At 43.2% G+C, this 19,411-nt stretch overlaps 1 protein-coding gene across 4 annotated transcripts in view; it reads right to left on the bottom strand.

Moving 5' to 3' along the window:
• Positions 1 to 12,472, bottom strand: part of C5H14orf132 (chromosome 5 C14orf132 homolog) — a 51,346-nt gene extending 38,874 nt beyond the window's left edge. The window contains exon 1 of one of the 4 annotated variants that reach the window (XR_010080587.1): positions 11,414 to 12,472. Coding sequence is in view for 3 of the 4 variants with exons in the window: in XM_063399308.1 (XP_063255378.1) it covers positions 11,414 to 12,127 (714 nt within the window). In the remaining variant the exon portion in view is untranslated. The remainder of the gene's footprint in view (positions 1 to 11,413) is intronic. The other 3 variants (XM_063399308.1, XM_063399309.1, XM_063399310.1) reach the window with 3 other exon arrangements.
• Between the last annotated feature and the right edge of the window lie 6,939 nt (positions 12,473 to 19,411).

The following is a 19,411-nucleotide window of genomic DNA, read 5'->3' as shown; positions in this document are numbered from 1 at the left end:
CAAAAGACAGGGCTATGAGCTTCAAGACATAACTTCATTAATGTCTGGAACAACTTGAGGGATGCTCTGCACATTACCTGCTGGGCCACCTGACTGCACATGTGGAGTAGGAAGAATTTGCTGCTTTGCCTCTGCAACCAATGGCCAATTTAAGCTTCCACACTAAAGAGCACCAGACTGGGAATAAGTGCTTACTATCTCCTCTGTGGCCTCATGGGACAGTCTGGGTTCCTCTCTGTATCCTTTAATTTCAGGCAAAACTTTACACTCTTCATGAAAGGTTTTGAGGTTTATGAGAATGACAATCACATTAGGGGTTGAACTCAGTAAGCTGTAGGTCACTGCTGGATGCAGCAGTTGGACAACAACCCTGAAATACAATGAGCAACAGACACAGCTGTACAGTCTGTCTCTGGTTGCCCATGCTGGCCCAGCCTGTGGTCCCTCATCTCTCTAGTCATGCCACAGTCCTGTGGGACAGAGCAGAGGCACCACAGACCATCACAGTGTTGGGGTGCAAGGTCCCAGTCACGTCTCACACAAATTTACAGTATATGCCTGATGGCTGCCTCTACTGTAGTGTCCCTGAGATCTCTAGAGTAAGTATGGAGATACATCACCCATACCCTAAATGTTACATATTTCTTTAAAAAAAGATAGCATGGATGTGGTGGAGTCCAGTTGAATTACCATCATAACCTATGGGCAATAAAAAGGATTGAATTTTTTTTAATCATTAAAAAACCTAATACTAAGAAATTATTGAATGTTTGTATTAATAAACTTATATCCTTGATTAGGCAAGGCTAAACTTAGAATGTAAAAACTCTGTGATCAGTTTTCTAAAAGCAAAGATCAGGTGGAAAACAAGACCAACTGTCGTTACAGAAGAGACTCTCCTATTTATTATTCTCTAGAACTGAGTTTTAAGATTTTTAGTAACAGTTGACTTTGCCATTTCCAAAGCCAACAGCTACAGAAATAATGAGCTGGCTCCTGGGAATGCTCCTTGCCAGTATTCTGTACACTAATTCAAATGAGACCACGCTGTGTCCTCAAGGCAGACAGCAGAGTTTAGCCAAACCTACCTTTGCTTCCTCCTCCATTCCCCTTCACTTGTCAGCATGACCCACGGCATATGCTGGCACCTGAAGGCTTTAAGGCACAGCAAAGGATTGTTATCACAGCAGCCCAGACTGCAGCTTAAATCAGCACATTGTATTCTGTCTTCTCCAGGCCCTCCCTTCTGTCAGACGTACCATGCAGACCAGAGGTCAGGAAACAAATGTTTTAGAGGCAGCAATGTTTATTTAGTCATCCAAATACCCAACTCTAAAGTGCTGTTAAGGGTATTATGTACACTAAAGTGATAAGCAAGATATGTACCATGAAAACTACCCATGCTGAAAACTACAGCTGGCTGAGTAAAGAAGGTTACCTGTGAAAGTATAAAGGACGGTTGTAAGTGAAGTCAGGAGGTGCATGTCTCTTCTCACACTTGATAAGATTACAGGAGAAATGAGTTGCAAAACTACCTTGGAGAACAAGGGAGAGAGCAAGCACAATTCAATTTCTTCTGCTTCTGTTTCATGTCCTTGAGAAATGCCAGAGAACGCACCAGGAGAATAAAACATCTGCCACCCTGACAACAAATTTCACTGCCTTGCTCATCTGCACAGTTTCCCCGCATGCTCAATCAGATGGCTCAGACACCAACACAGAATGAACCATGCCACAGCCTGGATCCTATCACAGAATAATCATTTGGCATGCCTTTATGTTAATAACCACATATTTAATGAAGGTGACCTCTAAGTCTGTGAGGGGAAAGATATCATAGCACAAGCAGAGAGAAGATTGTGAATGAATTTTCAATATCTTTCTCACAAGTGACTGCTGAGCTCAGCATCTAGAGGAGAATTCAGAACTGTTCACATTGAGGTTGTAAGCTACTCTGCTACAGCTGAAGAACAACCTAAATATAAAACAGAGCAAAGGGGTGACATTTCTATTCCTGAGATTTAGATTCTACATCAAGCACCACTGAATTTTTACTAACCTGCAGCCCAGTAAAGACATACTAACAGGCTCCTGTCTTTAGTTAAGTCAGCTGGGAAAGTTTCTGCCATGTTGCTTACAGTTTCAGTGATTGCAGCATTTTAGTTTGCTGCTCTGATGCGTTTGCATCTCTTGTCCCTGAACAGGAGAATTGTTTACTCTTTCACCCCCATCTTCCAGAACTAAACTCAAATTTCTGTAGGCTTGGACTGGAGCTGGTGCAACTATTATAGCATCTGAAGTAATTTATAGAAGGTAAGGATGGAGGATATGAGAGACGAAGAAAGAAGATACCTAAAGAGGAGAGCACACCTAAGTTGGAAGGAAAATATTTTACATAGGTATACAAGAGAAAAGTTGTGAGGAAACCCCTGAGAAAGATCCATAAAAACTTGTGTGGTGCATCAAGGAAGGTAAGGTAGAAAAACAAAAGGAGTAAACCAACATATTTCAAGTGGAGCTCACTTTTAAAGAAGAGCTGTTATAACACCTCAGAATGCTTTGGCACTTATTCCAGATTATCAAGGCATTTAATTATATACTTCATTTAAGCAGAAGGGAACTTCAGAGAACTACACACTTTAAGCATGCACCTAATTAGGGTCTAGATATTTAAAGGCAATCAGCTGCTCCAAGTCCTTGGGTTCTGCTGACATCTCAGAAATACTTTAAAGCTCTCAATTTTATTATTTTTGTTTCCACATCAGTCCTACTGGGTTTTTTTTCTCCCTGAACATACATCTCAAAACCTCTATACATCAGTCAAAGAAACACAGCTGTCTTTTTCCCTTCCATGCAGCAACTGTGGCATTGGTCTCTCTTATCAGTCACATAACCCAGCACACCATCCCACAATTTGCAAATGCTCTTCCAGCTGTTTTGGCAGGAAAAAAAAAAAAAAAAAAAAAAAAAGCCACAGTGGAAGTTTGGTTTTGCTTTAGTTATGCAGGCTCATTCCTAGGGCGTTCCCCCTTTTGTAACATTTGAAAGGCTTACAAACAAAATTACAACAAACAAAACCAGCTGAGGTTAACAGCTTTTAATATTATTACTTTTTAAAACATTTCCACACTAGAGATGATCACTTTATAAAACAAAAAGAAACGGCCCTGTATCCAGCAGCCTGCTTCATAGAGGTGCTGAGCTTTGCTGAAGTGACAGTAATAGTAATGGTTTCTAATCAGCTGCTGCTCTGGCAGCTACCAGGAGTGTGGAATTCAGCTAAGGCTAAAGATTCAGTGTAAGAGTAGGTGTCATTTCAACAGGCTGGTGCTGTGAGACAGACTGAGAGCAGTGTGTGGGTGTGTGAGCCAGCGGGGCATGGGCGGGCAGCGAGCGCCGCTCACAGCACCAGCTCTGGCTGCCTGCACGCGTGGTCACACTCACAGGGACAGAGTTCCACCCTGTACAGCCTCTGCTCCCCGTAATCCTGCCAGCCCTGCAAAGCACACAGTCAGTGAGTGCTCAGTGCTCCTGGTCTTTGTGTCACAGCTGGCCACGTTTTCTGCTGATATCCAGCATAAGGACTGGCACTCCTCACTGCACACCAGAGCGGACAGCACTGCACACCTAGACCACACAGCACCTTCAAAAATGATGTCACGGAGTTCACACACTTCATTCTGACCCTTTTTTGTTCCAAAGTGCTCATAACTTGCATATGAAACGTCAGGGTCCTCTTTGCTTCCATTCCATGGAAATGGAACGATCCCGACATGTTAACCAGCACAAGAAGAGATCAAGACACTGATCAAGCCAACTATCATCAGTTTAAAACCAATTTTCAAGGCTCTTCCTTTCATACTTCAGCATGTATCTGCTGGGAAAAAAAAAGCGGTTATAACAATCACAGAGAGCCATCAGTTTTTCAAAAGACACCTTTAAAAATCATCATCTCTGTGAGCAGAGGAAGGGGTTAATAGTAGTTCTGTATAGGACACTATATCAACCCAAAATGTCTGCTGAAACAACTACAGCATACAGAGCACTTCAACAAACCTCACTAGCTCAGGTAGAAAATGCAATTCATTACCAAAAACACTTTTAAAAAAACTGAAGTTCAGCAGAGAGACATAGCAAACTAACAGAGCTGGTCACTCAATTGAAACCCACACTTAATCCTATACAACCCTTTGAATCATTTGGAGATTTTTGCTTTTGTCTGTTATGGGAATGAGGTTAGGAAAATGGTGAAAGTAGCTTCCTAAAGGCCAGCATTCATTGCATTTTCAACAAAACTTAAACCAGGACCTTGACCGCCGTCGAGAGGGGCAGCTCATGAATGAATTGAGAAATTCATTCTAAATTAGCCCAAACAAATAAAACACCACCACCACCGCCACCCCAATCTAAAACCAGTTAAGATTTTCTAGCCTGTGGATTCTGAGGACCCAGGTGGGCTACTCAGAAACTCCATTCTCACCGAGTCTGCCAAAAGAATTATTGCTCAGTGTAGGACAGGGTTGGGTTCTTACTGTTCAAGAAAAATAGGCAAGGTGTTTGGCATGAATTTAGTGCTGCTTCAGTCTTCATTCCTCTCACCTGCCATCTCTAGCTATTCTCTGTGTACAACAGGACCCCAGCTACTGCTGCACTCAACTGTGTTGTGAAATGCTTTGTCTGTAAAGCATGTGAAAGTCTATTTTCTATTATATTACAAACCTCCTTTCCACGCTCAACAAAGATGGAAATATGGGACATCTGCTCTGTTTGTGAAGTTTTTAGCACATAACTGCTGAAAATCAAGTTAATTATTTCCAAAAAAATTCAATGTGTCACAGAATTAGTCTCACAGTTAACGGGCACATGAAACACGAATTATTTCCAGTTACTTCTAACCCTTGTTGTGCAAAGGTGCACAAACACATGTGCCACATGAGCCTCATCCTACTTCCCCTTCCCCACCATCCACCTCCTACCACATACCCCTCTTCCACCATTTGAGAGCTCCTATGAGAAATTCATTACACTATTAATTGATAAAAGCACTCACTCCAAAACACTTAGTCTCAGGCTTCCCTGAATTAATAATATGACCAATAGTAGGTTTCCTCTTGCTCTCCTAGGATATTTTTCTATGAATTGCAAAGCATTCTCTTTCCATCTGTACCAGGCTTTAAGATACCTCATTTTAAGCAAGGGGACAGTCCTGCTGATGTTACTGGAATAATATACACGTGTTCCAAGAGCAGTAAATGTTTAAGTGTTTTGCTGGATTGGAATCACTGCTTTTAACATCTTTTGACAGCAATTACAAGCACAATCCTGGAACAACAGCCTCCTCCAAAGTGCAGTATCAACACTTCATAAAAACAGTATGCCCAAATCTCCAATGAATTTTCAAAAGCTTTGCTGGAACAGAAATTTCAACTACACAAGACTTGGAAATGTAGTCTGCAGTGCTACTGCAGTGATAAGAAAAGTGAAGGGATTCCTCTTGCACCCTGCACTAATAAAAATCTAATGCAATTGTGCCAAGCAGCCATCAGAAAGAAAATGTTTCTCACCTCAACTGTTGGCAGTATCCTGGATGAGGGCACTGATTTCTGTGCACAACACAGGAATTCAGCAACATCTGGATTATACAGCTGGTCCCTCTGGCTGTGCTATAACACAGCAAGACATCAGGACTTAAGACTGAACCAAAGCATCTGAGAACTCCTTAGTTCAACTCCCATCTGCTCTTTCAGCTTCCTGATGCTTTGATTCTATTTATTATAAGTCAAGACATTCTGGAGGAATCAAAGAAAGACAGAGGAAATGACTTTAACCTTTGTAAGAAGTGGAGCTGGTAGAGTAATGGTCAGTGCCCTATTATGCAGATAAGTGAGCACTGAACTGGTTATATAAAAGAATGACTATAAGCTTCTAGCTAACATTATTAATGTTTAATGCTCTAGATCAGAGAGGTTTTGTCTTAGGTCTTAGACTACAATCAGGGCAGCTTTTGACAAGGAGTTGTTCATGCATCTTTTAATCCCAACTCTCCATTGCTTTGGCAAAGAGCTTGCTTTTTGGTGATCCCACCTTTTAAAGAAAAAAGAAAAGTCCTAAGCATACACCAGTAATGTCAAAGCTTTCAAACGGCCACCATTTAGCACTGTCAAAGACAGACTCCCCAAGTGCAAGCATGTCTGAAAGGTCTGTCTGCTCTTCTCTGGAGCTTTCTCAGCGGCATATGTACGGACAAAAAGACACATGCAGCTCACGTTGAGAAAGCAGCCTGGATTCTGTTTTGAGCTGGTGGGAATAACCTGCCCAAACCACAAATCTAAACTCTCTTTTTAAATACCTTCAGATTACCTTGCTGTAAGAAAGAGCACACAGCTAATAAAGGTTTTGAATCCCTCTCGGCCCCTGAGATGGAGAATAGATAAAGGAAGAGTGGAGAAAACAAATGCAGTATTATCCTGCACTCTGGTTCCTCTGTGCTGATACAGCAGAGCACAGCAGATCCTAATTGTGCATCCTCTAACATCCAGAAATCTGATTAGAAAGGAATTAAAGGATACTGGACCTATGTCTGAGGTTTCTGGAAATGCAGCAGCTCTGTTCAGGTGGCTGGGTGTCCAAGAACACCAAGCACAGCCTCTGTGCACACACCAGCTTTGCACCATGTAATTGGGCTGTCTGTGTCAGCTGGAAAATGTGAGTATGAAGCTGGTGAAGGGTCTGGAACACAAGTCTGATATGGATTGGCTGAGGGAGCTGGGGATGTTTAGCCTGGAAAAAAATGAGGCCCAGAGGGACCTCATTGCTCTCTACATCCACCTGGAAGAAGGCTGTAGCCAGGTGGAGGCTGGTCTCTTCTCCAAAGCAACAAGTGACAGGGAGAATTTGAAACAGCCCCAGGTTGGGCCAGGGGAGGCTTAGATTGGATATTAGGAAACATTTCTTCATGCACAGTGTTGCCAAGTATTGGAACAGGCTACCCAGGGAATGGTTGAGTCACCACCCCTGGAGGTAGTTAAAGAATGTGTAGATGTGGCAGTTAAGGACATGGTCCAGTGGTGGATTTGGCAGTGCTACATTAACGGCTGAACTAGATCTTAAAAGTGTTTTCCAACCTTTAAGTGACATAATGACCATTATGTTATGATTTCATAAGTCAAAATGAAAGGATATTTTAAATCAAAGTTTGCAGAATCTGCTATTGTAATATTTTTCTCATAAATAACTTGCATGACATAATTGACCCTAAATTAATTCAGTTCATCCCGTGCATTCCAGGGCTTTTCAGAAGTTATATAGCTCTTAATAGTATGTTTCATGTGGAAGCATGGATTGTTATTATGACACGGTAATAGGGAACTATACAGCCTCTTCAAGGTTCACCAAGGACCACCTCCCTGTTTTGAGGAAAGTGACCTGAAATACTGCCAATGCAATAAAAGGCTCCAAGTGACTTAAATGATCACTGACCAGACCTGAAATCCTAGAAGAGCAATAGAGAACACAAAAGCAATGAAATTATCTTTATTTTATAATGGTTTTGCTTCCTGGACCAAACTTGTTTGTTTCTCTAGCTCCTGAAGCATGGCATCACTTTTCATATTTAAAACAAATCCTCATCACTCCAATTGAAATGAAAGATTATAAAAATACAACTTATTTGTTGTATTTTGATTATAAAAATACAACTTTTAATCATTAAACTGTACACTAAGAATTCATCTTCTTCTACTTCAAATCCTCAGAAATTGTTTACAAAGAGGTTTTGAACATGGAGAACCATCAATTACATATGACTTAGTAAAAAAAATCCACAGAAATAGCCATACTCCCAAGGCTCTTGCTACCTTTTCCCTGTTCTGAATGCAAAAGAAGAAAAGACCATTTATCTGACAATTAAAATTTTATTTTTACTGTAGGGAGACATACCCGACCATAAAAACACTGCAAATTAAGGAAATCCAGTCCTCATTTTCAATATTATACAGAAAATACAGGAAATACTTCTGGAAAATTAAATTGCAAACATAAATCTTGAAAAATGTATCAGTAACATTATGACTGCAGGTGCTGCCCAGCTCATATCAATTTGGATCATACTGAAGACCATTACATCATTTTTTATTCTCTGTCTTTCCATTTTTTTCCCCGCTAAAAGCTTCTATTTTTTTTTCAGGTTAAAGACATGTTTCAACCCTGCTCCCATTAACATTTTTTCATCAGCTGGCTGTTAAATCAATATTAATTTTAGTCTGCCAGAAGCAGGGAGGGGGGCAGCTCAGTCCTGAGCATCTGACAGCAACCCCCTAACCCCTGATAAAAGCATTGAGTGCTCTTAGCCTGGATGCAGCACTCAGCACCTCCCAAAACCAGCTTTTGTACTGGAAGCAAAAGTACCTATGAGAAGTGGCTATTTCTGAGGTTACCTAGACTACCAGAGCACTCTGAAATCACTGAACAACACACAGAAATGAGCCAGTCACACAGCTTAGCAGTGGCTGAACATCTTTGGCACAGCATCTTGAGATATACAGCATTACTTTAATTAAAATATGGATTTAAAATGGAAACCAAATGACTAGCTGCTAATAGGCTTTGACTAGGTATGAGTCCTGCTCATTAGCACAACGTACCTTAAACCAAAGCCAATTAGAGCACCAGCAGAACAGAAGACACCCAAGCCTGTTCAATCAGCTACTGATTAGAGGTGAACACGCTGATGCAAAAGGGCTTATTTTAACAAAAGATTTACTAGTCACCATCAAAAGCTGTTCTTCATGGCATAGCTAATAAATACAATACAGCTGAGGCGTTCAGGTGGCTGCTCAAGCTGCACTTAGGAGGAGGCCAGATTTTAACTGTTCATTACACACTGTAGAATCACTGAGGCTGCAAGTGGTAACCAAACTCACACACACTCTGCTGCTGTGTTTACATCAGAGGGGCTCTAACGTGCAGGTCGTTTATGCTGTCTCACAAAACATCTAGCAAAGCCACCTTGGGTCCACAATGAGCAGTGCAAAGGTGTGACAGCACACCAAAGCAATTTATAGGAAAATAGTCTACAGTATCCTGTAAAAATAAATTAGCTTGAGAGATAACCATTACTTGTATGCCATTAAGCATCTCAGTTTAGGTATTATCTATTTTTCTATAAAATATTAATGTGTCTGGTATTCATCAGATAAAATGTAACACCCGCTGCAGGTGGATGATAATGAGAGTGATAGCAGAGTATCTTTAAAAGTGATTATGAGCAGAAAGCACAAGTCAATAATTCCCTGGTGTTCTCACTCATTTATTATTGAAGATAACTGGACCACACCACCAGAGATACTACAGAAATGATTCAAACAAAAAAGACAAAAAGATATAGCAGTGAAAAGAAAGCTGAAGAAAAGCAATACCTAAATTAAAGCAGTGACACACTGGGGGTTAAATGCCACTATGGTGACAGGAATGGAAAGGGCTGACAGTTCAGAAAGGTACAAGAGGCCTGTGACAGGGACTAACAGAGTGTGCAGCCTCCGTTGTACACAGTGACCTAAGAAATTGATTCATTTCCTTCAGTAAAAAAGGAGCCCAGGAAATTGTCTCCTACAGCTTATCAAAGGTTAATACACAAATACCTCCTTGAGGAATCCCCCAGATGCCCTGTGCTGTGCAGACCCAATGAGCCCTGTGCCCCACTGGGAGAGATCTGACAGCCCTGACTGCTTCCCGCCTTCATCACCACTCAAAGGGCTTCGAGGCACACAGCTCCAAGGTATTCCATCCATCCTTCCTGAAGTCTATATTGCCTCACCTTCACCTCATACTGAAACAAAAACTATCACTTGTCACTTCTGGTGACAAAGGAAAACAACAAACTAATCCCAAAGGATCGAAGAGAAAAGCAGCTTCACTGTAAACTGTTGCATTAATAACCTTAGGAAGTGTAAGACACATTTGCACTGGGAACTGTTCTGAGAGAAGCAAAGGGACAGTGCTTTGTGATTCTTCCAACACACAGAATTAGTGCAGAAGTTATGTGGAATATGGGACAGCAAGAAAAAGAATGGGCAGCACTAGTCCCAGCTTTGGCACACTCCACTCTGGTTATGGGTAAAACCTGCTGCTGTGCTGCACCTCTGCTTCTGTGCTATGGGGACATTCCACTTCAGCTCTGTGCTTGGGCAACAAAAGATGGACCAGGGAGCTCACTGATTGTGCTGAGAAGGACCACAGGAAAATGATCTGACTACAGCAAAATGTCTTTAGGATACTCCAGTTACCAGGAAGATCTCACATCAACAGAAATCATGCTTTCCTCCCCATTGTGGTTTTACCTAAAAAAATGTCTTAGAAATACTGCTAACTTCAGAAAGGCAGAGCCTGACACTCCCTCAGACTTCCACAGTGGACTTTAGGAAGAGAATAAGACAAAACAGCCATTGCAATTATGAAACAGAGCAACAGCACAAGGATTAGATTTGGCTTCCGACAAACAGCTCCAGCTGAAGTCAGCACTCAGGCAGCAACAGTGCAGAAAGGTTTTCCTGGCCCCTACTCCACCTCTAAATGGTAGGTGATGCTTTTTGGCAAAAACACAAATTTAGATCCAAATTGTTCTTGAGAACAGCCAATTACACTTAGGTACCCACATGAATTGAAGAATATATCCTGGAAAAGGTAATGGATGGTCAGTGAGTGTGGCTTTTTCTCAAGCACAGCACTATGCCTGTTAAAAACCCAATTCACCTGGATTCACCATGATGATTTTTGGCTTTGGGTGGCTTATAGCCAGGACATACTTCTCAGTACATTAAGCATGAGTACATTGAACACCGACACCCACAATCATGCCTCGAGCTGGAAACCAGAGCTAAGCTGCAATTTAAAAAATTTATTCACGCAAACAGAGGAGTATTTCTATACACGCCAACCCGGATTTTGTATGCGTAGACAACTTAGAAAAAAACAAGACCACAGATGCACATACAATCGCAGTACGGAAGGGAGCAAAAGAACCGAAAAATCGCATCTCCGATTTTCATTTACAGCTGGTCTCGGAGGATGGAGAGATGATGCCTCGCCTTGCCAAGCCGGCGGCCGCTGGCAGCGCCCCGGAGGGAGGCCGGGGAGCGCGGCGCTGGGCCCGCCGCCGGGCGCTAACAGGTGCTGCGCCCCGGGCTGCGCCGCCAACTTCTCCTCAGCAGCGCTGCCAGCTCCAGCCGCCTCACTGTCCCCCTTTCCTTCCTCCTCCTCGCCCCTTCGCACGGCGCGGGACCGCTCAGGTTTACCCCCGCGCCGACGCAACTTTGAAGCAGAGAGGACCCGAGGGGAAAGCAGAGGAGGGGATGCGCGCCCCGCCGCCCCCGCCCCGGGCTCCCGTCCCGCCCCGTCCCGTCCCGCCCCGTCCCACCGTCGCGCACCACCTGCGCGGCCATGAAGGACAGGTCCATGGTGCTGCTGCTGGAGCTGCTGGCGGAGCTGGCGGAGGTGCTGAGGCTGCCGCTGCCGCTGCTGCTGCTGCCGGGGGCGGGCGGGGCGCGGGGGCGCGGCGCGGGCACCGCCTCCCCCAGCAGCGGCGGGCGCGGCCGCGGCAGCGGAGCCGACACCGGTACCAGTTCCAGCTCCGGCGGCTCCCGGCACGGCCCGGCCCGGCCCGGCGCGGCTGGCGGGCGGCTCCGGCGGGGGGCGGGGGCGGCGGCGACCCGGCCCCCGCGCTGGGCTGGGCTCGGCCCGCCCCCGCGGCGGGGGGAGCCCGGGGCGGCTCCGCTCCGCCCGCCCGGCGGCACCTGTGGGGCGGCCCCGCCCCGGCCCCGCCGCTCCCCTCGGCCGGCAGCGCCCGCGGCGGCCCGGGACCCACCGGCGGGGCCGGCCGGGCAGGCGCGGAGCCCCTCGGGCCCCGGGGCTGTTTGCCTACCCGGAGCGGCTCCGCAGGCGCGGCCCGAGCATCCCGCGGGCTCGGCGGGCCTGGGGCGCGGCACGGCGGGCAGGCCGCGGCGGCGGCACCGCGGAGCCCCCGGGGCTGGGTCCCGCCGGCCGGAGCCGAGGACAGCTGGAGAGGAGAGATGAGGGATGAACGCAGCCGCAGCTCCGCTCGGCTCTCGCGGCGTGTGCGGGTCCTCAGCATCACACCCTCCGCGGGAGATGCACACCTGGCGCTCACACTAGATTTCCTGCCCAGCCTGCTGATCCATCAACCCGTTTTAAAATACTCGAGTCCCTCTCTCACCACGGCTGAAAAGAGCTGCCGACGGCTCAATCTTACGCCTTTCCGTGGCTGAGCTGTTGGAACTTTATTTTCAGCTTCTCTCCTCCTTGTTCCCAGAATATTCTGTTCAGCAATACACAATAAACATATTTCGTCCCTTTTCTTATGCTTTTCCCTATTCCTCACAGACAGTTATCACTTTTAGCATTAAAAATTCAGTGTATTCATTCACCAGTCGGTTCTGAAAAACCTTTGACACCACCAAAAAATAGTAGGATAATAAAAATGTACGCCCTAATGCTTTGAAAGTTTTTTGTGTGTTTGTTTTGGTTTTTTACCTTTTTGACATGTACATGTTAGTTTCATCTCCTAGGCTGAAGTCTTTGACCATGTTTTTACTATTTCAGCATATTGTACAGGTCTGAACCAGGGCCAATGAGAATACAAGTGTACGCCACCATCAGAAGTACATGGAAAATCAGCTTTGCACTGGGATATTAAAGTCTGGAGGAAAAAATAGACCAGGCTTCATCATGTGTGCTGTGAGCTCCATGCTCTTTTGCCTACCCTTGCACTGCTGCAGCAGGAGGTGATGGAAAGAAAATCAGCTGTTTTAAATCAGTCCTTTACTTCACTGACTATTGATGTGTTTGCCAAAAATGCTTTTATGTCAAGAAGCCTATTAAGTAAACAAGTAAAATCCCAAAGAGGCAATGTAATTTTAAGATTTTTTAATTCAGTTGTGTAAATAATGGAATTGTCTCTTTGTAGAGTCTCTCCAAAGTTTTGAAAGGACATTGATGTGTGTGTCAGAGCCATAAATTAACTTCAAAGCAGTGTTAATCCTTCATCATCCAGATAAATTTTAAATGTGCTGGGTAAACATCTCCTCATAGCAAATGTGGCCTGGTCAGTCACTGTATCTGCAGCAACAGAGAAAAACAAAATATTTCATGAGAATAAAAACATAGTTAAAGTTTCAAAACCACAGTGACTTCTGCACTCATTTAGTTCTATAGAGCATGAGAACTGTAGAACAACAGAGGTGGAAAGAACCTCAAGAAATAATCTACTCCATGCATCTGCTTAAAATACAACCAGTGACCCTCCAAACAGGGTGTTTCTCTTTACCCAATCTCTTCTTTAAAGTGTCTAATGAGGAATGTTCCATTCCCTACCAGGCAGTGCATAGATTTATTCCACTGGCCATTCTCTAAGGCTGTGTCAAACAGGAACATGAAGAATAAATCATTTTCTGTGGAACAACTTGCCTTCAGAGAACCCCTCTTTGTGTTTTTCTTTTTACATGTCTTATGGTATTTTGGCCATTTCCCGAAAGTGCTCAAGGAGGATCTCTAATGGTATCAAGATTTTCCATTCAGGTTTCCAAATATTTTACTGTGATGTTGTACAAGTTTAGGAAATTAATGAGCATCCATACATTCCTTTAGATGTCACTAAATATTATTTCCTATTCTTGATCTCAGCGAGGAATTTGGCTAAGTTATCTTGGAAGACTGCCAGTCAAAACCAGTCTTTGTAGATATGTTTGCAGAGAAATTGCTCTTTTGCCTGGTAGAACTTTTTAACCTTCTTCTCTACTTGGAGGAGTTTTAGGTTCACTGAAACAGCACTTCTATTTGCAAAAGCCATCCAAATCATGATTATATTTTGTTCTAGAAATTTACTATTAATCACTGACATGTCCTCAATCTCCAAGCTAATATTTTTTTATTAATATTTCTTAAGCCTGATGAAAGAAAACAAAATCACTGTTCAGTTTTCACTTTTGATTTTCCTCTGGTTTACTGCCACGTTTGTGAAACAACACGGTTTGTACTGTTCAAGATGCAAATTATTTCTGAGGAACACCAAATTATTTGTGTTTGTAGAATTATAAACCATTAAGATGCAAAAGACCTCTAAGATCATCAGGTCCAACTGTTAACCTGACATTGCCCTGTTTGCCACTAAATCATGTCCCCAGGCGCCACAACCAAATGCCTTTTGAACAGTTCCAGGGATGGTAATTTCACTAATTCTCTGGGCAAACTGTTCCAATGCCTGACCACCCTTTCAGTGAAGAAATTTTTCCCAATATCCAATAAGAACCTCCCCTGATGCAATCTGAGGCCATTTTCTCTTGTCCTGTTACTTGGGAGAAGAGACTGACCCCCAGCCCATTAAACCTCCTTTCAGGTAGTTGTAGACTACAATAAGGTCCCCCCTGAGCCTCCTTTTCTCCAGGACAAACAAGCCCAGCTCCTTCAGCTGCTTCCCATAAGGAGCTCCCAACCCTTCTCCAGCTCTGTTGCCCTTCTCCAGACTTGCTCCACTGCACACAGGATTTGAGGTGTGGCCTCACCAGTGCCCAGCACAGGGGGACAATCCCTGCCCTGCTCCTGCTGCCACACCACTGCTGACACAGGCCAGGATGCCATTGGCCTTCTTGGCCACCTGGGCACTGCTGGCTCATGTTCAGCTGCTGTCACAGCACCCCCAGGTCCTTTCCCACCAGGCAGCTTTCCAGACACTCTGTCCCCAGCCTGTAGCCTTGCAGGGGGTTTATGACCCAAGGGCAGGACCCAGCAGTTGGTCTTATTGAACCTCATACAATTGGCCTCAGTCCATCAATCCAGCCTGCCCAGATCCATCTGAAGAATTTTCCCACCCTCCAGTATATCCATACTCCTGCCTGGCTTGGTGTCATCTGGAAACTGACCGAGGGTGCCATCAATTCCCTCATCCAAATCACGGATAAAGATGGTTAACAGGACTGGCCCCAACACTGAACCCTGGTGACCAGCCAGGATGTAAGTCCATTTGCCACCACTCTTCAAGCTTTTAATTATGATACTACAAAATACAAAGCTTTGTTTCTTCATTTTCCCTGAAAATACATTTTTGGATACAAATTGCTTTATAATAGTTCTGTAAGTTCTTCTGTAAAATAAATATTTTAGATGTGCTTCTGTCTTTCAGTAGTGATAATGCAGAGCTTGAAAAATATCAGCCAGCTGTCCTGGCCTTGTGTCCAGCTTCCTCATCAAAATATTTAGATCACTTTAAAAGATTATGTCACAATTTACTGTTTCTGTGGACAAACATTGTACCACATAGCTAAAAATGCAGACATGATTGTATAACATTATTCTTAAAAACAAGCAAAGAAGCTTTTTAATTAGCTTTAAAGCTGTTTGCTAAAAAGACCACATTTTTCAGTACAGTGGAACACAACTCAATTAGAGAATAGTTTGGTTTGTCAGTTTTCCTGGGGCATAGTAGGAAATCCTTTCTTGCACTGCATGTGCACATAAGCTCTGCCTTTGCTTCACAAAACAGACCTAACAAAACATGACAATTGAGTCTTGCTGCCAGAAAGGATTTTAAATGGGCTTGTATCTGTACAGCCCCACTTACCATATGTTGTATTTAGATACCTTAGGCAATGCAGTACCAATTTTTAGCTTTGCATCCTGATACAACATTTAAATCTTTCATCTATGCAAAGGGAGATTAAGTCCCCACTTTAAGGAGAGAAGGAAAGATTGGTTTCTTGCTGCATTTTAATACACTTTTATGCTATTTCCTTTGAGCCCCATTTTAAACCTACTGGTGCCTCATTGCAGCAGGTTGCAATCTACACAAGGCAATTAATTCCCTTAATGAAGAATTGTAGGAGAAGAGAATACAGGTAACCTCACCCCTGGTAAATAACACCTGTATTAATTAACCAGTACAGCCTTGCCCCGATGAATCCCTGCTATATCCAATAAGGATGAGTGACATAAAAGAGGGGGTTAGCTGGTGAGGGGAGGATCATCTTGAAGGAGGAATCTTGGCTGTGAGGTCATTCTGGGTCTGCAGTAAGAGCCTGTTGTTGGAACCTGCAGTCACAGGCTAGCTGGGTCAAAGCCTGCAGTCAGAGTTCAGCAGGAAATTACCAGCAGTCAGAGGCTGCAAGGGAAACCTCCAGCAGAAGCTCGCTGCAGCCAGTCAGTGACTAGTTGGAGTTAAGATCACTAAGCCATAAAGAGGAATAAACTAGCACTCTTTTTATACCTAAGAACTCTGAACCTCAGTTCATTTTTACCCTCTAATAAGGGGGCTGCTGCAACAAAGAATCAGTGACGTAAGACAGAATTCTTGCTTTTGCTCTTGATTTCACTCTTTCTTTCAATTGCTATTACATAGTGAAGGGCTTGCTCACTCTTTCTGTTACATAGTAAAAGACTCACTCTCACTCTTTTTCTCTCTTGCTGTTAAATAGTGAACGGCTTATGAGTGGTTTTTCACCCAGTAGCTTGCTCTTACATAACTTTTTAAAACTTGTTAGTGCCTAGGGATTTAGAGACAAATTACATTTGTAACTTTCTGTGTGACTCCAGAATCCCCATCTCTGCTCACAGAAGAATAATAGCTATTACTCTCAAAACCGTTCTGTGCTAAGTATTCCTCAGAAAAGAGTTTTAGACTTAAAACTCTTTTAAAAGTAATATCATTAGCACATAAGTGAGCAATAATAGTGCTCAAATTCCTGAAACCATAGGCCTTTTACTTCATGTAGCATTTAATTCTAACAGGCAAGAAGGCTTCTGAATTTCAAGGAGTTTCTCCTTGTACTGTTGGCACTGCAGCTTTACAAGCAGACTATCCAAATTGCTGTGATACAGGGGACAAATAGAGAAGTACTTGATCATAGATAAAGGGAACAACATTGCCTTCTACATCACTCCCAGTGTCCACCAAAGGAAGGATGGACACTCATCCCCCAGGGTGTCAGCACTATACAGAGAGCCCCAGCCAGCTCCTTGGCTGCTCTAAATCTTGAAAAAAAAATCATATTTTTGTCTCCTTTATGACAGCTCAAAATGCAACAGAAGGGGCAGCAAAAGCAAAATCTGGCTGCTCAAACTAGGTCAATCTGCCTTGCCCACCCATAGGGCGGCCCTTCCCATAGGAAGGCTGGGGCTGCTGCCTGTGTTTGCAGCCTGGCCTGCACCAGGCACTCCCAGCCTAGGAAGAAGCTTTGAGAGGAAAGGTAACAGAGAGGTGAGAGTAACCTCCCCTCAGTGGAGATACGCTTTTATCACAGACAGATATCAAAGTATCTCTTGCAGCTCTGGGGCTGACCCTTCATTGCAGCAATAGGTTGATAAGAGTAAGAGATGTATAATATAGCATTCCTTCTCAGTTACAGTCTTCTAGGTATTTTGCTACAGAACTATTTGTCTTAGAGATTGCATGTTGAGGTAATGGCTTCAAAACAGTTTATTTCATGTTACATGACAGAAGGATTCATAATGGATCTGAGAACTGGCACTAATTTAAGAGGCACTAATTTGAGATGATGGCAAAACAGAAAATGCTTCATATTTATACATTATTAAAAACTTGGGAAATCTCTTGGCTTTTGAAAACATTTTTCCCACCCCAAATTTACATTAGCCGATACAAAGGAATGAATAAAAGATTGCTGCCAGTAAGGCTAGAATTCCGGCTTCAGGGTGGATTTTGACTGCAGTAGCCTAACCCTGAAGGAAAAGCTGTCTCTACCAGTTCTGTTTGTCACTGAGTTAAATGTCTATATAAAAGCTTCTTTCTAATAGTGTAAAACATTCCTAGTGGAAATAAGCACTACTTTTTTTGCTCCATTTGAACAGGCTTTTCACCTGTCCTTAGATCATCCAATCTGTCTGAGGCAAGCAACGAGCTCTGCAGTGTGTCTCCTGTCACAGCACATTTGATTTCTTGACACTGACACTCCCTGGACACTTTGAAACAATATATTCATCAACCATAATGTGAATTCAGTTCTGAGTAAGAAATGTCAATGTACATTTAAGAACCATATTCCATGACATAATTACCAAGATGCTAATTAAAAATATTAGAAAGAAGACATATGGCCTTGATAAAGAAAATTTTATGGCCCCCATTGGAGTTCTCAAGAGAACTGATTTGCAAAAGGAACACAGAGGTCATGAGTGTATCTACAACAGAGGAGCTGGTGCTCTCCACGAACCTGTTTGAAACCAGAAATGTCGGTGGGCACTCAATAGTTCAGAGTCACCAGGTCAAAAGTATCTCAAGAACAAGCCAGGGGATGTTCTAGTGCAGAACAGTGACGCTGGCACAGCACCCTACCAGTTATGTCAGATTGGTTCTGGCTCAAAGATCTCCACACATTCTGAAATACTTACCAAAGCCCGGGTTCTAAGCTTGTACAGAACTTGGATCTCAGGAGTTCTTTGGTTTTAGTATTGAATTCAAATTAATTGCCCACTGTACAAAGTAATATGAATGAGATTATTTAATTCTAGAATATTTTAGAGGCAAACAACAACAAGAAAACCTCAGTAATATCCCATGGGAAGAGGTAAAAATGTTGAGATAGCTCTGGCATGGAAAAAGAACTAAAAGCATGAGCTGTGCCATGATGAGATCTGCCATGAATGTGCTATGAAGGGAACAATAACTGAAGCATTTTTAACCACTAGTAGACTTAGTTAATAGGAGACTAAATAGCGGTAAGAGAGAAGGGAGTGATTTTTCACAACTCAGATGTACAGTGGGAAAACATTACAGGAAGCTGTGAACCATGTTAAATATACATTTCCATTTCACAAGCCTTTTTCAAAACATTTTGTTTAGACTTGGGTCTGGCTGGTGGGGAAAACTGATAGAATTAAGTATAAATTCAGTGAAAGCTGTAGCAGAATGGAACTGCAGAGATTGTGACATAATAACTGGCATGTTCTGACATGTAACCCAATCTTCTAAGAGATGCAAGCCTTAAAGTGCTGAAGTGCTAAAGTGAATATTTGGGGTGCAGATAGGACATACTGTCAGATATTGCTCTGCTCTGTTGCTGGGTTGAAGGGATAATGTTCAATCTTCTAAGGAACAGAATAAGTAAAAATGCTGAATGAAGGCTGTAAACCTCAGAAAATGAGGTTTCACCAAGCTCAGGGTCTGTAGGAGGGCTCTGCAGTGAAAGAAATCAGTGAAGGCAGTGAAATCTCACCATACTAATCCAAAACAAAAAACTACCTTAATGAAGAAAAGAGGTAGAAGGTATAGTAAAGAGTTGTAATTGCATCAGGAAGTGAAATTTTTAAAATTACCAAATTAAACATGATTGCCTTCTGACAGTTTTATTTTTGTTTTTGTTTTTGTTTTGTTTTTGTTTTTTTTAAGACT

This window comes from Prinia subflava, chromosome 5 (assembly GCF_021018805.1).
Source record: "Prinia subflava isolate CZ2003 ecotype Zambia chromosome 5, Cam_Psub_1.2, whole genome shotgun sequence".
NCBI classification, from domain to species: Eukaryota; Metazoa; Chordata; class Aves; order Passeriformes; family Cisticolidae; genus Prinia; species Prinia subflava.
Note: the sequence above shows the minus strand (reverse complement) of the source record. Positions and strands in the feature narration are given on the sequence as shown.